Raw genomic sequence first — 25600 nt, 5'->3', positions numbered from 1 at the left:
GGGAAAACAATCAGTTTCTCAATCCAATTATTCCACATTGTATCTGTGTGTTTTCTTCATCTCAAAGTAAAAACACAATCAATGTTCTGCAGAAGTTACTTTATTAACAAGTGAATCCAGGGAAAGAAATATGCATTAAACTCCTCAAGACCAGGCAGAGTAGAAAGTGTGCCATTGTACACTCAAGGGATTTTCTAGAGAAAAGCATAAGCAGAAAAAAGAAAGGATGAGAACACTGGTGAGCCAGCACAAAACATTGGCTCTCGTTCAGCATTTTCCAGGATGCTTTAGGTTAATCTTTCCTCCACTTTTCCTATAAAAAAGAAAGACAAATACATGCTCAGAGCAATATCGTAAGTACCCACCCAGCAATTGGTCACAGATCTATCTATGTCATGGTCTATGGAATCATTTTATTCTGTAGATATCCATGCCTATGACTTAGTAGAGGTTAATTAAATGCACTCAGAGGTGACATCTGGCCTAACTGTGGACACAGCATGAATCTTAAATAAATCCCAGAGTTTTGATACGCCTTATACTTCTTGGTATCAATAGCTTATTCTCCCAGAGTCAATATATATGCAGTTGGAAAGGGTAAAAATGACAGGAGAAATAATGGCAGTGACTATAGTGTTGTAGTTCTATCCTAACAGAAGATGTTAAGAAGTTAAACGAAATATTCAGGCATTTGCCATTGTATAGCAGGCCACACCTTCAGGCCCTGTCAGTAATATGTGTCCATTAATTCACATCCCACTGACCTTCTCCTGAGAAAAGTTTGGTATTAATTAGTCAGATATGTTTTATATAAATGTAAACGTGTGTCCATTATATATTGCTGTTGAAATTGAAATTTTTAATTAGAAACAAAAAAGAAAATTTATTGAAATTATCAAAGATAACAGTAAAGTTTTACTATGTATAAGATGTATACGTTTTTGATATGCTAAGATGAATCAATTAACATTAACAAAATAAGGCTATTATGTTTTCAGATAATGTATTAAGTCATTTTTGTTGTTGTTGCTTTCACCCATTTGTTTTCGTTCTATTGACCCGAACCTTATTTCTTCAGCCTCCATGGGGAAGTATGGGAAGGCATTTCTAGAATGCTTCCAGGAAGGTGTATTAGTCTTATTCCGGAAGCTTGTGCTTGCAAGGGGACAGGTTTGATGAGCATAATACTTACACTGCCGCCTTACAGAAGGCACATTTATTGCCATATGTCTGCCCGTCAGAGCCACAGTGGGGGTTAGATTCCCGAGTGCAGTAGACCTTGGGGTCTCGGAACTCACCACAGTCAATCTATCAAAGTAAGCACAGTGACATTGACATCATTGCATTTTGTCTAAGGGACTGTCCCTCAGAACCTAAGCTTTGGATGGCAACCTTTAAATGCCGTATGTGTGTACTCATGACATAAAGCATCCTGAAACAGAAAATAGTTCTCCATATCTGCTTAAATAGAATGCATTAAATAGAATGGAGACTTTTTCTTTGAGACACAGGAAACTAATTATAAGAAATGCATTATATTATTATACTCAGAAGTAAATTAAAGATGTTGTCAATGACATAGATAAGACTTCTTACTCCAACATTAAATTGTTCCAATGGAGAATAATTTTGGTCATTAAGTGAGATTTATTAACTGTATTAATGTACTCTAATAGCATTCCTTCTGCATTACTATAAGAACATGGATGATCTTCGCAAGGGGCCCCCAGACATTACCCGATGGCTTGTTAGTTTTCCCTGTAGATGCAACTCTTCTTTATTATCTCTTGAAAACAAAATTGTAATGTCTTTATATTAACTCACTCTGTCTGAGAGTCTGTTTATAGAATTTGAATTTTGTGCCTACTACAATGATTTAGTAATGGCTGCCTAAGCCACTGTGTTTAGAAAGATTCTGAGGTTGTATTTGGTATTGTTGAGAACACTGTTGATTAATAATTATCACCATGGGCTCTGTAGAAGGAATGATAGAACCTATCTATGCCACTAATAAAGCCTTTCAGTTACACTGATATTTCAGAAGTAGTCTGTAGTTTTAAGATTCTTTTCAATGCAAAATCAATTGAGTCAACCATTTGTGTACAAGTTATATTTAAGCCATGATTTCCAGGGGACTGGTAATATGTAGCAGGTTAAACTGAAGCCCTCCAAATACCAGCTGTTTGGAATGAGGAAACATTTACATATGGGTAAAGAAAATTTGCTGTATCTCTATCCTAGTTCCATTAAAATAATATCAATTGTTTTATAATATTCAAACTACTTTCATATAGATTATACTCAGTTGAGCCTAGCAATAATACCCTCAGAAGTATGTTGAGCAATATTATATTAACCAGTTGATGGGTGAGAATACTGGTCTTCAGGAAAATTAAGTGGCTTACCAATGCTTGAATACATTCCTTCTAATTGCTGATCCAGCATTTCCAATAATCTACTATGGTTGATTTCCAATACATCCTCATTGATAGAATGGAAGATGAATAGTCACCATGTACCCTTGACCATATTATAGTCAGAGCATATAGGCTTTATTAAAATAGTTTATCAGGTCTAATGTATCACATGAGAACTTATAGTCAGAGCATATAAGCTACATTAAAATAGCTTATTAGGCCTAATGTACAACATGAGGATTGTAGGTAATAAAATTGTACTGTATTTGGCATTCCTGCTAAATGAGTAGATTTTAGCTACTCTTACAATTTAAAAAAGGGTAACTATGGGAGATGATGGATATGTTAATTTGCTTCATCCCATCAACGTTTTACTACTTATATATATATTGTAACCCTTAAATATACACAACGAAATTTATTTTTAAAAACTAGCTTATTAGGAAAATGTGTGCAGCATTGACAAAGGAAATAACTTGCTTAAAATGTCAGCAAACCATTATACACTGACAAAGTTCTCCAAAGGTTTGCGTGAGAAAATGCTCAGCAAAAGAGTCATACAATTAGGTATAAAATATTACCATATATATCAGGTTTAAGATACCTGAGACTATACGATACACATTTTTTTGAAATTTGTCATGTTATGCTATTGAGGTTGGATAGTATGGTGCTTATCAGAGCTCTTCTTAGGGTTTGGTTGTGTAAAAGGTACCTAGGTTTCTTATAGCCCCGATTTTCCCCACTGCCCTGAAAGATAATTTCATCCTCTCGTATTACTTCTGGAATAGTACTCTTTCCTTTAGATTTCAAAATTGGGAAAAAAGTTTGGAAAATCTTGAAGACATTATAAGCTGCAGGTCACTTTTTTTCTCAAACTCTAATGTATATATTTAAGTTATTCTTGTACATATTTACAACAGGGTGCTTGAGTCAAGAGAGGACTGTGAGCCACATTAGCATTGATACTTCTTTTATTTCACAAACACCCAATGTGTAACTAATACCTGGAAGACACAGTACTGGGTACTAGTCATACAAAGAGGAATTTGTTATGAGCTCTGTCCCAATAAGCTCAGCATCTTATCCACATTAGGGAAGCAGAGAAGAACACAGATAATTACAGTATCATGTGTGATGGAAGTCACAGTAAGCAAGTGCAGGCAGTGTAGAAGCTGAGCAAATGGCATTTGAATTGAAGAGATGTGTGTCTCTAGAGATAGGAAGAACAGAAAAAAGTAACAAGCAAGTCTCTTACTTGAAAGAGATGCTTCCTTAAGACACCTCTCCCTGGCAATCGGCCCTCTGATCTTGTGATGCAGCCTCTTTTGTCCTTAGAAAGCAGATGTGGAAGTGGCACCTGGGGAAAGCATTTACTTCGAGAATTCTAGGTCTCACCCCCCTCCCCAAACTCACTTACCCTCTTTCCCTGTCCCCTGGAAAGAGGCATGGAAGATCAAAGAATTTCAATAAATAAAACCAAATCAATCAACTGGCATCTGAACAAACTTGCGTAGAACAGATGCATTTCATACTTTTACATTGTAGTGGCTTTCAGTGATCTCTGAAGTAAGCTGAGAATCACTTTATAGAAATGGTTCCACTGTTGACTAGTTGTGTTATCTTAGACAAAGCGCTCAAGACCTGCACTTCAATCTTCTTAACCAAAGACCAGACAAAAAAAAAAAAAAAAACTACATGCTGTGCCTCATTCCCAGATTCCCAAGGTTGTTAGAAAGGATGAAATGGGGTCATACAAAAAAAGTAGAGAGTCACTGTGGAATACTTGAAATAAATAGTTCTGTATTGGGAGTGCAGAAAGCAGTAGGCCTGTCCTAACTGTGGCTCTGAAAGGTGTCTGTAACTCATATTAAGTGGTCAACACCATGAGTCCAGATTACCTCTAAAAGCCTTCCACCTTTCATGGTCCAAGACTTGGCAGTGACTAAATTCAGTGAAGGGGCTTAAATAAAGTTCTTATGTCTAGATCTTTGCTTGGGTAGCAAAAATAGCAACTTTTGGCCAAATGTTTTTTCCTTTACATCTAGAGAGCCTTCTTTGCTGACTGTGTGAGAAATTTTAGCATGGTGTCTGGGGGCAGAAGTGGGCCACTCTCTGTGGGCCCCAGGGGCTGGGAAGGTGTGGAATGTTTCTGCACAGTCACCCAGAAATCCCTTCTGCAGGGCAAAGAGCAAGGCAAGGGAATGTCAGAGTTGGGACTAGTAAGAGACCACAGCTCTCACAACTTGAGAAAGACAGACTAATATTTCTGAATATCATGCCTTTATTCTGCCTGAATTTCCTCTTATCTTCTTATATTTTTGTTTCCGACTCCTTTAAATAGAATCCAAACAATTGGCTTCTCAATAGATGTCAAAGCAAGTCTAGACTGGGAGTGAAGGGAAGATTAACTTTTCTCCTTTGAAGTTTCTCCATGAGGCATTTGGCCAACCCAGGAGAAATCCCCATGAATCTGACTGACATATCCCAGTGCTGTTCTAATGTTGGAGGATTATCCTGTAGATAGAATTGGACTGACCTGGGTTTGAATTTTGCTTCTCTCACTGATTAGCTGCATTACATTATGCAAACGCTTCGTTGTGCTAAGTTTAATTTTCTTCATATTTAACAGGAAGTTGATAATGTCTATCTTTTAGGGCCATTGTAATGATCAGTCCTTTGAAAACATTTTGTAAATCAAGAACCATGTGGGATATTGCTATTATAAGCCCTAGCCATGTAAATTATATCACATTCTAGATTTTTGAATCCCATTATTTCTTACTCTATTTTGCAGAGATTTATTTACTTTTCCTTTTTTTTTTTTATGTTGTTTAGAAGGGTGTTGGGTGTTGGATTTCACAAGAAACTCCGTTTATCTCCCTAGATAGTCCAGTTTCCACAGACTCCTTCCAGGTGCATGGGTGCCAATGTTCAGTATCAGCCTGACCCCTCGTGGTTCTTAAGAGAACAGCACCTTCTAGAATATTTTGGAAGGGAGGGACATTTTTAGTAACCAGATTAGTCACGTTTGCTAATAGTGACAACAAAATCACGTAACTTGCTTGGAAAATTGAGCTTATGTTGTCATTAACTCAACTAAATGCTCAAAATTATAAATATTTTAAGTTTACAATTAAAGCCAGTGACAATTTTCACAAGCTCTCTCTCTCTCTCTCTCTCTCTCTCTCTCTCTCTCTCTCTCTTTCTCTCTCTCTCTCTCTCTCTCACACACACACACACACACACACACACACACACACACACACACACAGGGATTGGGTGCAAGATGACATCCTTTCTTCTCTTTACTGAAAGTCACTACCTATGTGGGTAAATCACCTCCATTCTTTACCATACCAGTTTCTTCACGCTTTCCCCCCTTGGCTCCTCCTCCCCCAGCTTTTTTTTTTTTTTTTTCCCCTTCTACTCCACTGAAGCTACTCTCAAAAATGATGCCTTTCAGGTGTGCCCATTGGCTATTTATAAAACTTTCAGGATTTCTTTATCATATGCTCCATGGTGGATCACTCCAGCCTTTTTGAAACTCGTGTTGAAACTTTTGTAATATGTCAGTTCTTCTTTTTTGCTGTCTTTTCTTATTTCCTCCTGAGTATTATGGTCATTTTCAGGATAGTTTTATATACTTGATTTCCTCTCTAAGAACATGTATTTTCCCAGTTGGTACTGATAAATTCTAGACTTTTTTCCTTGAGTTTTCATCAATATCTCAAACTCTAATTCTCAATTGTCACAAGTATACAAGACATCTTTGCTCAATAATTTGATTCATACTTCACTCGTTTATGTTCAAAATATAATTCTTTATCTTTCTTTCCAAACTGTTTTTGCATTCTAACATGTTTTTTAGTTTTTATGATAGAACCGTTCTTCAGATTTCCCAATATGTCCTCAGATTGAAATGTTGCCATTTCTTTCTCCTCGTGTTACCTTTTGTGTGTTTCTTTACCTCAAATCTTTTTTGCCAATTCCAAATGTACTACCTACATCAGCCCTCCACCTTTCCTGTCTGAACCAGGACACTAAGTCCTGCTCTCTCTGCCTCTTTTCCCTCCTAGTTTCAAATTTTTCCTGCATGGAGAGACAAGTCATTTTATTTTAAACTACTGTTTTCATCATATTCTTTGCTTAAAAAGCAAGGATGGTAATCATTACCTTATGTCTGTTTAGAAAATTGTATTCCTCAAAGCTCTTTCACATGCACTACACAATGGCTTTCTGTTGCTAATTAAAGGTAGTGTGGAGCCATGGAGAGCTCATTCAATATAGAGTCAGGAGTCCTGTTGACACCACAGCTATATGGGTGTTGGTAGACTTAAGCCAGCCAGGTCTTCTTTCTGAGATTTCAGTTTTCTGATCTGTAGTTAAGTTGCAGATGCTGAGTAATATCTCTAAACTGTATTTAGATATTCTGTAAGTATATTAATTTTAAGTAAAATCAAACTAATTAGGAAAAATGAAGAATTCCAAACTCATTCTAGTCACGGAGCATTGTTTTAACCAACCATATTAAAATTCACCCATCTTTATCTTAAAATACAACCTTAGCTATCCCAAAAAGTAATGTACAGAAAATGATTGCCAATCATTATTTTTGAGAGGCTTGTTCTGTTAATTCCAATCCAGACTATGCATCTAAACAGCAATTTGCGGATATGGTTCTCAAATACAGAGCCTGATAGGAAAATAAAAAACATCAAAGGCAATGTAGTGAGTGATTCAAAAAGCAAAATTGATTCACTTCAAAGGACTATTCTTGTTCTGAGAATATGGCTTTCAAACATTCTGGTGTTATGCCACACTTTATTTAATGAAACACTAGTGATAGTAACTAGTAGTTTTATTTTGCAATTATTGTTATTATAATATAATGTTAATTAATGTACATCCTTGGTAAATTACAGAACCAGTAGCCTATTAGTCATTTACATTTACAAGGAAAATTTTACTGGGCCATGAATTCCAAAAGTCTGGGAACATGTGTTTTGTTTAGCTTGAGTAATCTTTTCAAAAGAAGGTGATATTTCTAAAAGTCTATAATTTAGAATGCTACCTGTAATCTTCCATCACCACATTTTATCATGGAGAGAATTCTTGGCATGAGAAGAATGACTTGAGTGCTAGGAAAATCTTACTTCCCTTTGTCTTGGGTGGATCAGACTTGACCAGGCATGCTCCTAATATTAGTTTTAACATCTCCTGCCTGGCATTGAAACTTCCACCCTTCCTCCAGCCATGCAGAAAAGAAATAAATGGAAGCCTTGGTGCCATCTGAAAGGGTGGTGCCCTCCCTGTCCTTTATATATGAGTGGAGAAGAGACAGCAACTTTGGCAGGGCAGACTTTGTTCACAATGATTCAGACATTTAGAGCAGGAGGAGGTTTTAGAGATCATTGGATCCAAGGCAATGAGAAGGAAGGAGACATTCCCCAAATCACACAGCAAGTAAGTATTTGAATAAGGACTCATCTACATTGTCCGCCTCCAAAGTCTCCACTTCCCAGTACAACTTGCTTCCTCTTACCTAGAGAAAACTGTTCAGATTTTATTGTGTGCAAGTGTCATCTGGATAATTATTTAGAAGGCAGATTCAAAATCCCCTACCCCAGTGATTATTATTCAATGTCTTGCATGGTGCCTGGGATATACCTGTATATCTAGTAAGCTTACCAAGTGACCCTGAAGACTTTGACCTTTCTGAAGGAATAGAATCAGTAAATTGTAGGTTTTAAATGAAATTCAGAAAACACCAAAGAAATCAAGGCCCAAAGAAGGGAAGTGACTTGTGTGTCAATGAGAAAACTGGTATTTAAGTCCTTATCTATTAAAGCTATGTGTAATGATTTTTATCACCATATTTTACAAGCTAATGAGATGTGAAATGTGGCTGCATTTTATGTTCTTTCCTTATGTGTTTATTTTCATGTTTGGTATAGACCAGTGGTCCCCAATCTTTCTGGCACCTGGGACCACATTTGTGTAAGACAAATTTTCCACAGATGACGGTGGGTGGGGTGGGGGGGATACATGAAGGTGAAGGGGTAGGTGGAGCTCAGGCAGTGATGTGCAGCCTGGTTCCTAACAGGCCACAAACAGGTACCAGGCCACAGCCCAGAGTTGGGGAGTGCAGGTATAGACTATGTTATCATACTTACCTAAACATTAGTCAATTTTAAGAAATATAATTTTATAAGACAATATCAACATACATGTGTGCAGGTGTTAGATATGCAAAACACACAAGTACACACACACATACAGGCAGTTAATTTTAAGGCATCAGCAATTGTAAGATGCATCCTCATTTCTGAGATGCTGAAGTTGGGAACAAAAGGTCTTATATAATACAATAGATATATCAGGGTTGAAAAATACTTTTCAACTTCTTTGTCAATCAGTTGGCAGTGATGTCTGGCAATTTTGATGTCAAGGGTATACCAGGACTTACCAAGGCTAAAGAGCTAGTGCTAAGACTACCTAGAAAAGTCTAATGTTCTAATGTGGACACAGGAACAGGATTGGCAGAAAAAAGAGCACTCGTATTGTCACTTGATAGTTAAAACGAGACAAATAGAAATTGATGAATTAATTTGGGGATAAAAGCCAAACAATGAAGATAATTTGTGCCCATTCCAATTGTTAACCCTAAATTGTATTTGAGTGAACCAGTCTGTGCATTCTCAATACAGAACATCAAGCTAGTTTCCTGTACACTTTCAGTTATTTCTGAAAAGGAAATAATAATCTCTGCCCTAATTCCTTCAGAAACTATTAATTACCGATCAATAACTAATTCATATATAACCTTTTATAGTTTGCTAAATGCTTTCACATTTTAATTTAAATATAATTGCAATTCTATGAAGTAATATTATCCCTTTTTTATAGTTGTGGAAATTGCAGCTCAGAAAATCTGCCTTCCTATGATCACACAATGAAATCAGTGATAGACCATGAATTTTGTCTCAGATCCATTCTATTTTTATCTACATTTACTTAGAAAAAAATGTGAGAATGTATGTGTGGGCTCTTTTAAACTGAAAATGGCATACTCACAGAAAGATTGTAGCTAAAAAAAAATAGTAGTTTCTGCTGATTTCTGAATTTGGTCTACCTGTTCATTACTTTTGCTCCATTACCCATAAACAAACCTCGTTCTGGCCAGTGAAGACCTAGCCAAGCACCCCACAGGTTGAAAGAATATATAAAATAGACACTGACCTGTTCTCCTTGAGTGAAGACACCTGGAAAAAAAAAAGAAAGCACAAAATCCAAACACTGTAATTTATGAATGTGCAAGCAGTAGTACTTACAAAATTAGGAAATCCCTAATCCCAGTTCCTGGGATTTTAGCCATCTCAAGAGCCGCAGCGTGTTGCTTCATTTTTTACATGCTATACCTCCTCACTTATTAGAGAGGTGATTTAAGGACACGGACCATGAGGGGGCAACATTTGTTGGTGGTTCAAGTAGGGTGGCAGAAAACGGTATAAAGATCAGGGGATTCATGTTACAGTCCTGGCTGAGTCACTGTTGCACTGTGGGGAACGACCTTATCATCTCTGGTTTCACCTTAGAGAAGTAGGACTGGAAAGGCCTTCTCTGACATTGACACTCCAAGGTTCATTCCATGCAGTTTCTCCCAAAAGCCTTTGTTACAGGCAACTGGGAAAGGGATTAAGTTTGTCATTTGTTCTTTGCATTGGAAACTGATGGACTTTTAAGACTTGGCCCAACTATAGACTGGTAAGGATCGACTCATTCTCCTTTCTGCAACTCTTTCCTCCTTCTACGTATCTCTAAATTCCTGAAAAAGAGCCCATGTATACAGTCTCGTTTCTCTCCCTTTACTTCCCTCTTAATATTTGTATGTAGGATTTTAGATTGTGACTAATTAGCTCAGTGGTTTAAATACTGAAATAATAAAAAGCCTAAGCCCTGTTCTGGTATGGGCTGCTAAGTTTTGATCGGTGGCCATTTCTGTGGAACTCCTCTTACAACATGGAAGCCCGAGGCCACCTCAGCAAGAGCGAGTGTGAATTAGTGCAATCCATATCCCATGCTGGCCAGCACTTAGGTGAGGACCATTGAAAATTCCTTAGAAGCTCTATTAATAGGGGTGAGGGGAGAACAAGTCTTTTTTAAATTTGAAAGTCTGTTACTGATCATTTTCAGCAATGATTACCAACCTCATTGATTCATAAGTAGCAATCACTTAAAAATTCCATTATTTAAGACCAGATAGGGCCTGGGGAGTTTGTATTTGTATAAATATTCTCAGTGATTTTTTTTTACAGCCAGGGAAAATTACAATATCCAGTCAGTTCTTTACCATGATCAGAAGAAGAAGGATTTTCCCAATGTCTTATATGTAGGAACTGGCAAGGCAGAAACAGGATTAATATCCTGAGTTCAATCTAGTAAAATTTAATTTTATTAAATTTTAATAATGGCTATAATAATATTAACAGATGTTGCTAAATACTTGCTATGTCTTATCTACTCTGTTAAGCATTTTACATGCATTTTTCTCATTTAATTTCTCATGTGGAGATAGTCCTTCTATATTCCTATGTTAATCTGAGAAAAATAAAGCCCAGAAAGGTCACATAGTTATAAAATGATAATGTCAGGACTGAAATTCCCTTTTTTTCTGTTTCAACATGAAGATCCTTACATACTATGTCCTCCCAAATACTGTCTGGCATGTCTGTGAAGTACCCGTTCTTTAGTATGTTAATTGTACTATTCAACCAGCTCCTGTTAAAGATCAGTTCACCTTTGTAAAGAGAAATGACAGAGGATAGCAATTGATATCTGAGACTATCTTTGCAACTAAATGGTAACATAGATCCATTTTTTTCTGCCATCTTAGCTAGTGATTAAAATACCCATGAAGGTTATGTGGCTTTAATAGTCAAGTTGACTCCAGAATATCATAAGAATCTTTTATCCATTTCTTTTCATATTTCTTAGTGCATTTGTTTTTGTAAATATGACTAGTTGCAGTGAATAATGGCTTGTTCATCAGCTAAATCCCATTGAAAATTTGCTTTTACATGTATATTTTAGTCATTTAAAATCTTTAATAGAAGCAAAAGTTATCTGTGATTGTCACAGAAAATGATAGATCAGACATGGAAAGTCCCAGGGCTTAGTCTGATTTTGAGCATTTTACAAATGAGAAAATATCTCAGAGAATTGAGGTATTTCTCCAGTTGACACAAGTCAGTAGTGAAAGAGATGGAACTGGGTCTTGGGCCAAGAGACTCTAGGGTATGGTTTATCTACTCTAACCTGATATGGTAGAACAATAAGGAAGGAAAGATATAGACATAATGGACCTATTCATTGGATGGTCCTGTGATAAAAATCATAACCTTGAAGTATGGTTTTCCTTTGAATCTCATTAAAGTGGCCAAAGATATTCCCCTTCTTTAAGATTATTTAGTTCACCAGAAACATATATGTTTCTGCATTCTAAGGTTTAATAACATCTTTTCAAGGATTTCCTCATTGAATTTCTATTTTTCTCCTTGTTTTAATTTCAATTATTTGAGTCCCTTTGTAATAATAGCTAAGGATAGGAAAGCATCCCTTTGCCTTACAAAGCAAAAGCAATATTTGATGCAATTATCCATCCTCCAGACTGGTTCCTGAAATAAACATCAACTGTGATGTCTAGAAAATCTGGATTCAAATTCCAAATTCTATTATACTTACTAGTTGCAAGTTCTTTGGCAAATTTCTTAACTTCTCTGTGCCACAGTTCCTTATATGTAGAACAGGGATACAAATACTTTACTATGAGTATTGAAAATGATGCATAAAAGCCCTTCTTAGTACATGCTTAGAATATAGTATCTGCTCAACAACTAACAGCTATTTTTATCATTATTACCAACATCATTTTCATCATGACAATCATTATCATTATGATGATCTCTTAGAATTGGCCTTTTATATCAAAACTGCTAGATTTTTGAAATATGATGGACAACAACTCTTGTCATCTGCAGTTCAGTATATATATGGGATCTTAATTTTAAGAAAAAACTTACCTGAAAAAAAGCAGAAAAGAGCCAGAGAGAGGAGCAGAAAGACACCTGATAGTTTCATGGTGCCAGTTAGTTCACTCAGATCAAGGTTGCTTTGTCCAGCTCAGGTTCTCTGGCAAGAAAATTCCCAGAAAGCACCAAAGCACACACTCAGACACATATATATATAGACATGATAGAGGGAGTTGGGATCTCCACCTTCTTTTAAAAATCATATTCCAAAACTATATGCAGTCCTGTACACTCTAGGCATTTATTGGGACCTGTCACCCACTTAAAGAAATGCTTCATGTGCCCCATCAATCTTAAAAATTAGGACAATTATGTGAGTCGCACCTTAGACCTTACTAATAGAGCTGTCATTTTCTACCAGTAGCCTACATTTTCCTAACGACCAATACATGCTCTTCCCTCTAAGGTTTCACTGCATTAAAGGGGTGATTCACCAGTTGAGTTCCACTTGATCCCTATGTCTTTTTCAGACAGGTCCTACATGTCTGTGGTCCAGATGAGTAACCATAGGAGAATGGAATCTTGGGTGTAACTTGGATTTTCAGAGTCCAAATCATCCAAGGTGTACCTAAAGGAGACAAGCATTCTGCATTAGAACAAGCATTTTCTGGGCAGGAATCAGCTTGTTAAATTTTAAATTATTATTACAGTCAAATGCCAGTGATTTTCAAATTTTCAGTCAAAATGAACAGGGGAGTCAATATATTGTTTTTAATTTAAGAAAAAGAAGATTTATATTTAAAATTACTGAATTGTATATTTGAAATGAGTAATATTTTATATGTCCTTTTTTCTGCAAAGTAAAAAAAAGTAATCATAATAAAGATCTTTAAGTTTTAACTCCTTGAAAATATACTTATCATATGAGTTAGATGAATTTCATTAACTATCAGGCCAATTTAATTGCAAGATAGATCAAAGAGTGAGATGCTATAACTTTCTTCGGGGGAACAAAAAAAAATAAAGAATGGTTATAGTGATAAAGTCTGTATCAAACTATAAACTGCTATTTAAAATATCATAAAGAAAATATATAAAAAGTTAAAATATGAGATTATGCACAATGTGCCCAGCTGAAGCACAAGTGATTAATGCAATCCATGTATAAATAGTTCATAAGATACATTTAAATATTTGTTTTCCTTTTAAAGTAATCACTTTAAAAAAACATACAAATAGTTCAGATATTCTTTCTTTTATCTCAGGATAATCTCAGTTTGTTCAGTGACTGAGATTGACATACCTTTAATCGGCAAGGTAAGTATTTTCTGATTTTATTATGAAATGAAAATGACAACACTTGAATAAGAAAATTTCATTTTTTGACACTTGTGAAACTGAGTTTACTAAAATTTGACCCACTTCACACTGTGTATTAGGTTCAATCATCATTAATGTTTCATCAGTAAAAAACAAAACATAGATTCTTTTATTATCCTCTATCTTCCACTCAAAGAAAATATGATCTGAAATTCTCCTGAGAAATATACATAGTACTTTCATACTCAGTGGCTCTGTGATAGGTAAGAACTAGCATAGACTTAGATTCCTGATAGATCTGGGATGTATATTCCATTTCTGCCACATACTATATGATTTGAAGGATGTTAATTAACACTTCTGAGTCTTAGTATTCATAATAAACGTAGCTTTCTCGGTTACTTATTTCATTGACTTTCTGGGATCATAAATATTATTAGTTTTTTGACCAAACTTTGCATTCAGTCTCTCTAGATTTTTAGGCTTGAATATGTTATCCAATTAGCAATTCCTCCTAGGTTTGTATCCACTATTAATATAAGCCTAGTAAACATGTCTTCTCAGTTATCATCAATGTCATGGTGAAAAGTGTTGAACAAAACAGGCTCAAAGATATTTTACCAACTTATCTCCAAGATTACTTTATGGACGTCAATGTTCATATATTTTCTGGCACAGTATCAAACTTCTCACCCTTATGAAATGCAATACAGCAAGTGTGGCATGACTTGCTTTTAATGAATCTGTGTGGACTACTAGTCATCCTCATCTTCTTTCCTAAATGCTCATATTATCATATTTCCTGCTCCTTCCCATCATAGATCTTACACCCTTCCCCAAATAAGCTCTTCATAGTTTCTCATTTATTTCCATTACATTCATATTTGCCTACTGTAACTCATAGGGTTGCCTTTGCCTGGGATGTTCTTTTCTTTAATCACTATGTGTCTTCCTCTGCGTTTCAAACAATGAGAAGTCCAAATTGCAGTACTCTTCACAGAACATTTCTTTATCCTCTGAGACAAACATTCCAAACCGGTAGCATGAACACCAACAAAAATTAGAAATAAAAAAGGAAATTTTCTGAAAATATTGGGCCCTTCATTACCATAGCAAAAGTTGGCTGGAGTTTAGTGGTACCTGCTTCACTTAAATGTGCTCTTGTTTCACTCATTTGCCTTACTTGTTGCTGGCCCTAGTAGGCATTTGAGTTTGAGAATCCTGAACTTTGACACTAATAATACTTCTTCTAAACTTTTCTCGTGAAACTGTTCTACTTTATAAAATTACGCCTGTATGTTATCTCCTTTGTTTGTCTAGATTCTCCTTGTTAACAGAATTTATATTGCATTCATATTACATCCTCCAAATTTCCATCATATATTTGGCAATTATTCCACAAATATTTATTCTCAAAACAAATATGATTTTAAAAATTATTATCATTCTGTTTGCCAGAGATTATTAGTAACTATTCTAGCCGACATTTTCCAAAATCCATCTTCTTCCTTGTTTTAATATGTAAATATTTGCTCATCTCTACCAATTCTTCTTGCTCTTCTACCAGTTCTTTAATTCCTTTGCCTTCTGTAGATATATTTTAAGAGGATTTCAATATCAATTGGAAATATCTATATCCTCACTTGTTTCTGAATGAGACAGAGGGGAAAGTTTGTAATGCTCATTTACTCTTTTACAAGAGTACAGAGACTGTCAAGTACATATTAGAAGTCAACTTTTGCAATTTGACAATTACTGAATGATAATTCTCTTTCTGTTGAATTCATATAACATGCACCATTCATTGCCTCTGCTCCACCATTTATACTCTCTTCATTTCCCATTTCATCAAGATCTAGGCAATCTACATTTCTAAACATTACTTCAACCACAATGGAAATCAAACTACATCGTAAAGTATAGTTTTCTATATAAAACTTTTTGGAAGTTAACTTATGTTATGACTCTTAATATATTATTAAGAAAATTTGCATTTCATTCAAAATCCTCTTTGTCCTTAATTTTCTTTCTTTTTTATGTTTTGGAATATTTTTTCTTAAATTTATTTTTTAAAGTGGAATTATATATATATATATATATATATATATATATATATGTTTTTAGAGTTAGCCTCCTCAAATCTCTCAACATTAATTCAGATAATATTCAAAAAGAGATTATTCTAGTATGGCTGAAGAACATGATAAAACGATGCCATGATCCTTAGGTATTTTTCTTAAAATGTCATAACACCTTTGTTTTCTTCTTTTACAAGGTAACCAGATAAGAGGTTTATAGTAGACCTAGTGAATTTGAACATCAGCAAGGCATTACATAAGGTCTCATGCTATATTTGTGAAGGAATGAAGATACATGGGTAGACCACTATAACTGATCTAACAATGGAATAAAAAGGTGTTGATGGACTGATGAATGTAACCAAGAGGAATAGACTCTTCTCCCAGTTAGGATGTTTATAACTAACCTAAACGAACATATAGAACACATGCTTTCAATTTGAAATCGTATCTCTCTATCATTCTCTCTTTGTGATTTATTTTCTTGATTTCAATAAAAAGCCTTTAATCAAGCTTTATCTTGTTCATTTTGGCCAGTCATCATTCTTAATACATAGAGGTCTTTTTGACTCTTTTTGATGTAAAATCCTATCTTCAATGATTGCATGAATTTTAACCATAAAATTATTTAAGAGAGTAAAGGCAGTTGCAGTTAAGAGGTTTTTATAATAGTCTAGGTGGGACTTCTGGGTATATATCCAAAATATTTGACAACAGGATCTCAAAGTCTATTTGTGCATCCATGTTTATAGCAGCATTATTTACAGTAGCTAAAAAGCTACTCAAATGTCTTTAAACAGATGAATAGATAAGCAAAATGTGACATATATGTGTATACATGCATGCATCTATACACACACTGAAATAGTCTTCAGCTTTAAAAAGGAAGAAAATTGTGACATGTGCTATATCATGGATAAATCTTGAGGACACCGCAAAAAGACAATTACGGAATGATTCCACTTTTATAGGGTACTTAGAATAGTCAAAGTCAGAGAAACAGTAAGTTGAATGATGGTTTCCAAGGCCTGCGGGAAATGGTTAATGCAGGTTATTGTTTAATGAGTATAGAATTTCAGGTGGGAAAGATGGAAGAGTTCTGGAGACGGATGGCAGCGATGGTTGCATATGCTGTGAATGAGGATAATACCACCGAATGGTTGAACTGTGCACTTAAAAATGGTTAAGATGGAATCTTATGTTATGTGTATTTTACCATAATAAGAAACAAACAAACAAAAAAGTCCATGTTGGGGGATATGGGGAAAGCGTTCAAGAGAACAGGGCTGAATTCTATTCCTGTGGTCATTTATCTCACTCTTCTTAGAACTTTTATATACAGAGGTAGGCACTGAATTGCTATGTTACATCACTTGCTGATTGATTCACGTTTAGTAGCTATGTCCATAACACATGATTACAATGATCTTAAAGGCAAAAGCATGAGTTTACCTTATTTTTCTCTTACATTCTATTACTGATTTTCCTGGGCTTAGCCCATGGTCATAAAATAGTTTTCGAATAAAAAAATACAAACCGTTTTCCTATTTATTTACATGCTTTATTTGTTACGCTTTTGGTTATCTTATGTAAACTGCCTCCTAATTTTCGATGCCATTCTTTGAACATGCAGATTTTTCAATGGTTTCTAAAAGTTTGTTTGGCTTTACTTCCTCGATGTTCTCATAGCAATTTGCATAAGCCTTAAATATAGTACTTAAAACATTGTGTTATCCCTGTACTCAGGAAGCCCACAGTTTAGCAAGTCAGATGTAAACGATATAGGTAAAATATAATGTGATAACATTCTGGAAAATAGAATATACTCAAAGAGCTATGAAACCATAAATAAAGAACTACTTAACTTTGCTAACATGGTATCATCAGAAAAGGCCCCATTACAAAGAACACAGTTGTACCATTATGAATCATGAAGGATAAAGGAGTTCTGTGACAAAATAAGGCTGTTTGGAAATAGAGTGGGTAGCCGGAGATGTTGAAGAAGAGGAAGACACACAGGCAGAGAAAAAAGGGAAAGTGCAACCCATGGGAATAGACATGGAAGTATGAAGGCTGTTGATCACATGAACAGCAAACAGTCAACAGACTGAAGCATAGGACACCTGGCAACGGTGGTTGAAAGCAGACTGAGAAGAGGCCAGTCCCCAACAGGTCCTGTGATATCATGCTGTTTTAAGGGTGTAGAGTGGCCCAAGATGAAACGAGAGCTAGCTCTAAATCAGACCGTAGTAAAAATGTTTGCCAGCATACTGACTTTCCTATCATCCTAAATCAGAACATTTATTCACCCTCTAGAAAATGTGAAGGAAAACTAGCAAGGTAGAATAATACATTCATAGCAGTGGAGGGGGAAAAAATAGTTTCAGTAGAACTAAACATTTGGCTTTCCTCATGTCCTTTGAAGCTTAATTATAACCATCAGAGGAAGCTTCTTAAATGTTTGTTAAGACATCACAATGTATAGGGAAAGTTTGCCAAAACCTTTTAAAATCACAAGAAAGCAGTACTGCCCAGGTCTGGCAATTTATTTTTAAAAAGTCATCGTTAGGTTTTCCCTAAACTTTGGGAATAAAAAGCTTCTGTAAGTATTTTTATTTCTAAGTTCAAAAATCCCATTATTTCTACAACACAAATTCTCTTCCAAACCTATCAGTGTCAGTCCGGCCAAGCTACCCCAGGGCAAAACAACTGGGAGTAACACCCATTATTTAACAGAGCTGACCAATAAAATTAAAGAGCTTTAGCTTGGGATTCAAGAGTTTTCTGTGATGTAGCGTACTTCTTTCTTGACTTCATCTCCCAGGTTCCCTGCCAAACATCACAGGCTCAAACCACTAGAATCCTGAGTAATTTGGATTTTTCTTTTCTTATACTTTTGCCCACTAATATTTTCTCTGCTGAAATAAATTTTACTACCTCTGCCTATCAGAATCTGACCCAACTTTCCTGACCATCTAAAATAAAACCTATTCTAAAATGTATTTTGTAATCACCCAAGAAGGGATCTAACAATCTCTCTCTTCTGACTTAAAACAACATTTTACTTTTCACAGCATATAGTATGTGGTATATTATAAGTATCTATCTTACTTATTAGACAAGTTATTTATTACTTAAAATACTTCATAGCCTTTGAAGTAGAGATTTATTTGACATATGTCAGTATCCTTTACAACCACTATAAAAAATAGTAGAAGCTAAATAACTATCATGGGTGGAAGAATCAATGCTTGTATGATTTAATTTATAAAGCTAGCATAACCTAGTAACTCTCTTATATCCATATCTTTAAAACAGGTAAAGTTTGCATTGTGCCTTTTATTATGAATGTTTTATTTGGGTTATCTCAGCTGATGCAACAAATAACTCCTTTGTATAATAGCTTATGCAGAGTAGAAGTCTGTTTCTCTGTTGTATAAACTCCAGATGCTTGTGTCTGTGATTCACAGGCAACTTTCTTCCAAGCAGTGATGGAGAGACCCACTCTGCCCATGTCTGTCTCTTCCAATACAAGGCTCGAACTGTCCATCTCATTTGCATCAAAGTGGTGGGAAGAAAAAATATTGCAATTCTTCGCCAACTTGGCTAAAAACTGAAACACAACATTTTCACTCATCATCGCTGAAAATTAGGCACATAGTTGCACCATATGCAAAAAGGAGAGAGAAATTAATTCCTTTGTTGGGCTTCCATTTCCCAGCAATGATTCTATACTCTAGCAGTGGAGTATAAATTTTGTAGACAATTAGGTCCTGTGACCATCAAAAAACCATGTCCATCCTTTTGTCCATCCTTAGAGCATACGCATACTCTGCTCTTCAAAGGAGACAATCTAAAGTCTTATCCAGTCATTGCAACCACCAAAAAGTTCAGGATTTCTGAAAGTAGCTCTTTGTGGAGACCTACTACACATGCTGTCACCTCCTGCATGCTCCTAATGTTAATATACTAAAGGATATTAATATACTAAAGGAGTATGAACGGGTTAACTATAATTCACACTCTCAGAGGAAAAAAAGGAATGAGATACACATGGATGTCACTGGCACATAGCACTGGGAAAAATATGCTTACCTGGACTGCTAGAGATCGAGCCTCATCAGCAGGATACATTCTTTGGTAAAACTCTGACTCTATTATCTAAACCAATACCCTTATCAATTATTTTCGGCAGTTTCTGGCTCTGCCCTCCAATAGGCCCTTACTTACCCTTCTTCTGTCAAGGACCAATCTGAGATGGAGTTTAGGAACTATATTTACTCTTTGAAACTGTACTATCTTCAAAGCCTACTTCTTTATGGTCAATTTCAGAGGCTTAAAAATTACTTAAGGTAATAAAGCTTTTTTTTCTGGGCTTTATAAGGTGGTGATTTATCTCCTTTGGTATATTCCCAGAAGATGGATTACTGGCTCAACTGATATTTTAATTTCTTTAGGTATCTCCATAATGTTTTCTACAATGGCTGCACCAACTGACATTCCCACCAACAAGGTACAGGGATTCACTTTTCTCCATACCCTCAACAACACGTTTTACCTCTTATCTTTTTGATAATAGCCATCCTAATGTGTGTGAGGTGGCATGTAATTATGGTTTTGATTTGTATTTCCCTAGTGATTAATGATGTTGAGCACATTTTCACATGTCTGTTGAACATTTTTATGTTTTCTCTGGAGAAATGTCTATGCAGATACTGGGCCCACTGTTTAGTCAGGCTATTTATTTTTCTGCTACTGAGTTTGCAAGTTCCTTATATAGTTTGGATATAATTATCAGATATGCGGTTTACAAATAATTTTCTCCCAATTTTTAGGTTGCCTGTTCATTTTGTTGATTATTTCCTTTTCTGTGCAATAACTTTTTAGTTTGATGCAGTCACATTTATTTACTTTTTGCTTTCGTAGCCTGAACTTTTGGTGTGATAGTCAAAAAAATCGTTACCAAGGCCAATGTCAAGGAGATTTTCCCCTATGTTTTCTTCTAGGAGCTTTGTGGGTTTTGGTCTTATGTTTAGGAGGTATTACAATGGATGTCTCAGAAATAAAATGGATCATAAGGAATGATTGTGAAAAGTTATATATCAAAAAATTAGATGTCTAAGATGAAATAAATAAATTCCAAAAAAAACTACAACTACCAAGATTGGGTCAAAAGAAATGCAAAGCCTGAACAGTTCAGTAACAAATAAAGAGATTGAAGTAGTAATTAAAACCTCCCAATGAAGAAAAGTCCAGGGCAGATGGCTTCATGGCTAAATTCTACCAAGTATTCAAAAAAGAATTAATACCAATCCTTATTATATACTTCAAAAACAAAAGCCAAAGGGAATATTTCCAAACACACTATATGAGGCCAGCATCACCTTAATAACAGCCAGGCAAGGACACTACATTCCAGTGTCTCTAATGAATACTGATGCAAAAATCATCAATAAAATATTATCAAACAATTAAACAACACCTCAATAAGATTATACATTCTGACCAAGTAGTATTCATCCCTGGCATGCAAGGCTGGTTTGACATATGCAAATCGATTTATGTGCTGCATCACATTAACAGAATATAAGCTAAGAACCACATGACCATCTCAACTGATGCAGAATAAAAAAGCATTTAACAAAATTGAACATCTTTTCTTGATAAAAACTCTCAATAGTTTGTGTATAGAAAGAAAGTTCCTTAACATAATAAAGGCCATTCATGAAAAACCCATAGCTAACATCATAACCAATGGTTTTTCCTCTGAGACCCAGGACCAGATAAGGATGCCTACTCTCAACATTTCTATTAAACACAGTACTAGAAGTACTCCAAGAGCAATCAGATCAGAAAAAAATAAGCATACAAATAAGAAAGGAAGAAATAAAATTATCTCTATTTGCAGTTGACATGATTTTATATGTAGGATACCTCTAGTATTCCCCAAATCTTATTAGAACTAACAATACTAATGAATTTTAGTAAAGTTGCACAAAACAAAATCAACATGCAAAAATTAGTTGCATTTCTGTACACAAAAAATGACCTATATGAAAAAGAAATCAAGAAAACAATCCCATTTACAAAATCATTAAAAAAAATACTTAGGGATGAATTTATCCAAGGAAGTGAAAGATATGTACACTAAAAATAAACTACAAAACATGATGAAGAAATTGAAGAAGACAAAAATAAATGGAAAGATATCCTTTGCTCATGAATTAGAAGAATTAATATTGTTAAAATGTCCATACTGCCCAAAGCAATATATAGATTTAACACATTTTTTAATAAAAATTCTAGTGGCATTCTTCACAGTTGTAGAAAAAAACAATTCTAAAATTGGGAACTGCAAAATATCCTGACTAGCCAAAGAAATTATGAGAAAGATGAACAAAGTAGGAGATATCACACTTCTTGATTTAAAATAATATTAGAAAGCTACAATAGTTAAAACCATGTGGCATCACCCAATAGAACAAGATAGAAAGCCCAGAACCAAGCATATACAATGAGGAAAGGATAATCTCCTTAATAAATGGGGCTGGGAAATCTGGATTTCCCCATGCAAATGAATGAATTTGAACTTTTATCTTACACTATACACAAAAATCAACTCAGAATGGATATATTATAAATTTTATACACTTTTTGGTCTATTAGGCATTGTTATTATTACTACCAGAACTTAGAAATCAGATCTCTGCAAACAATGATTTATGATTCCTCCTTATTTAATAATATTACAGGTTGAGTATCACTTATTCAAAATGCTTGAGATGAAAGTGTTTCAGATTTTGTATATTTTTGGATTTTGAAATATTTGCAGAATATATACTAATTGAGCAACTCTAATCCAAAAATCCTAAATCCAGAACGCTCCAATGAGCATTTCCTTTGAGTATCATGTCAGTGCTCAAAAGTTTCAGATTTTAAAACATTTGGAATTTGGGATTTTTCAGATTAAGGATGCTCATCCTGTACTAAGGAGGATTATGGCACCTTAATGACTAAATAATAGACAGATATAAACCTAATATACCACTGAGAAGAAGAATATCCTTCCATAATTCTACTATTCATTGAATAAAGAAACTTGGAAGAGATGCATATTCAGTAGAGATCAAAATAAATTTAGTTTTGTATATCATTAATTTTAGGAACCATTGGGACTTATCAAATGGAAAGTATAAATACTTTAGCATAATTAAATGATTCTTCTTGACCTCTCTTTTTGATGCAATACCCATGTGACTTAATGTAATAATAAAAGAATATGTGTATTGCAATGGTCAGGACCTTGCTCAATTTCAATTTGCTGAATATTTTCTGGCAGTGAGAAAGGGATACAAAAGATTATTCTGAATGAAATATGAATATGTCAAAGGTATATTGGTTTTGTTTTATAATAACTTAGCTTCTATGAGTACATGTTTACTCAATCTCCTATGTTAGTGTTCCAAGGGAAACTATGACATGTTAGCATCATGACTAAGTTTTAGCAGAGGGAATGCCCATATTGCAGAGTTGCAACCTAACTAGTCCAGTAGAAGCTTTGTGTTTTTCACTGAGGCTCTACGGAGTTCGCTTTTATAGAAGGACACCTAATATAGAAGAGAAGTCATTGTACCCTTTCATGGGACTCTCTGCTCCTCTTTCCTAATATATTTGTAACTATTTGGTTAAGTGATTTCTTCTTTTGGGTTGCATATAATAAGGTAAATTTTATGCAAGTGGATATTGTGTCAGTTTAGTGCCCTCTCTACTGATTCCAGGAAATAGTAGACATCTAATATCCATTTATTAAAATATTTATAATCTTGGGAGCTAGAAATTTTGCACAATGAGAACTAGGGTTCTTTAACTTACTGTACAAGTTTTGAGAATTCATTTAACCTTGCTGGGTCTGTATCTGGGCTCTATATTACATTCCATTGATCTTTTTGTCTATTTTTGTACCAATACATTTCCTTTATTATTATTGCTTGAGGATAAATTTTGTAATCTGTAAGTCCTTCAGTTTTATTCTTTCTCAGGCTTATTTTGTCCTTTCTTTTCTCCTATTGCATTTCCAAAAAATTGTAAGAATCACATTGTCATTTTCAAAAAAACCAAAAAACCCTCCTACCTCTTTGATTAGGATTGTGTTGAATCTATAAAACAAATTTAAAGTGGATATACATCTTTGTAATATTGATTTACTGAAATGATGAATGAGTATGTACTTTCATTTACTTAGGATGTCTTAAAATATTTGATTAATTTATTGTAATGTTCAAGGTAGAGGTCATACATACTTTTTATTAGATTTGCTTTTTTATTATGGATTCAATTTTTAAAATATTCTGGGAAATAATATCTTTTAAATAAGTTTCATTTTCCTTTTTTTTGGAAACATTGAGAATATAATTTATTTTTGTATATTGATCTTTTACTCAATAAACTCTCATTTGAAAAGTAGCATGTATAGTATGATCCTGTTTTATTTCATTTCTGTCACTCTCTTCATCTATGTACCTAGTTGTGAAAAAGGATAGAGAGTAAGATTTTATGAAATATTTTTATCTGGTATTAATGATAGGAAGTATCATAATTGATTAATGTTATGTTCGTCAACTAAATGTACTTTTCTATATTTCCTGATTTTTTTAAACAGTACATATTACTACTTCAGAAGAAAATGATATTACAATACAAATACAAATTTAAGTTTCAAATTAGTGAAGGATGTCAGCAAAAGGGAAAAACAGGAGTTCCTTACCTCCAGTCCCCATCACAGAAATCCAACTAGCCACTATCCACAGACAATAACTTTGTGAGTATCCTAGAACTTGAGAGCGAGGCTGAGACAACCAAGCCCTTGGACCACAGAACTGAGAACAATTTCATTAGAATTATGGGAGAAGCAATTTCACTTTGACCACATCGCCCTCCCCCTGAAGCCTACACACTGCCACAGAGAGGATTCCCTAGGCTCCCTCCGGCTTCTAAAGTGGGAAAAGAGAGATGAAGGCAAAACTTAAATTTTCCATAATTCTGGGTTGCTTAGCAGGGGGCCTATTTATGTTTCACCCCATGGGGAGCGCTGGGGCTACTGACAGGGCTAGACTATTTGGGTAAGTTAGAAACAAAGCAACCAGCTTATAACAGCCAGTGCAATCTTAGTGGTGACTCCTTATTCTGACCAATGGAAGTATCTCACAGGGGTACCAGCCAATTACATTGCTTCAGTCTACAGGAAGCACAGTTCACAGGTCTGCTAGGCTTGAGTCCCTAGCCAGATTCCCTATCCAGCCTCAGATCTCTACTTAAGACTTCCCCAGGCAAGGAGGCAAGCACATATTTATACCTTTGTAGATTGTGGATGGAGCACCTGGCCTCACTCAAACCTAGCAATCCAGTAGCAACTCCACCCAGCTACAAAGTCCAAACTGAGTTTCTCCCTAGGCCCAGGTAAGAAGGCAAGCCTGCTGCTGCACATATCCAAAGCATAGTATGTGGCCCTGCCCATTCTGAGTGACCAAGCAGCAACCACAGCACTTTACCCACCCTCAGAGCCCTGCCCAACTACAGATTAAAAGCAACAATACCACTCAGGGAAAATAGCCTGCAACCCTACCTAACAAAAGTCAATCACAGAACCCAACCAGCAGATCTGACAGACCACAGAATCCAGCTAGTGGTCTCACTGGACTGTGGAGAACAGACAGAAGTCCTATTCAACTTCGGTTCACAGGCAGTATATCAATCT

The 25600-nt window shown here is 35.2% G+C and overlaps 1 protein-coding gene across 1 annotated transcript; it reads right to left on the bottom strand.

Moving 5' to 3' along the window:
• Window positions 1-104: 104 nt before the first annotated feature.
• Window positions 105-12629, bottom strand: LOC105876511 (serine peptidase inhibitor Kazal type 6). Its single transcript, XM_075995975.1, has 5 exons — window positions 12500-12629; window positions 9660-9682; window positions 3676-3750; window positions 1193-1308; window positions 105-313 (listed from the first exon to the last, which is right to left on the bottom strand). Exons 1-5 carry the CDS (start codon window positions 12555-12557, stop codon window positions 268-270), a joined length of 318 nt encoding a protein of 105 aa, XP_075852090.1. The 5' UTR covers window positions 12558-12629; the 3' UTR covers window positions 105-267.
• Between the last annotated feature and the right edge of the window lie 12971 nt (window positions 12630-25600).

Source organism: Microcebus murinus, chromosome 21, assembly GCF_040939455.1.
Source record: "Microcebus murinus isolate Inina chromosome 21, M.murinus_Inina_mat1.0, whole genome shotgun sequence".
Taxonomy (NCBI): Eukaryota; Metazoa; Chordata; class Mammalia; order Primates; family Cheirogaleidae; genus Microcebus; species Microcebus murinus.
This window is presented reverse-complemented; position numbering and strand designations above follow the sequence as displayed.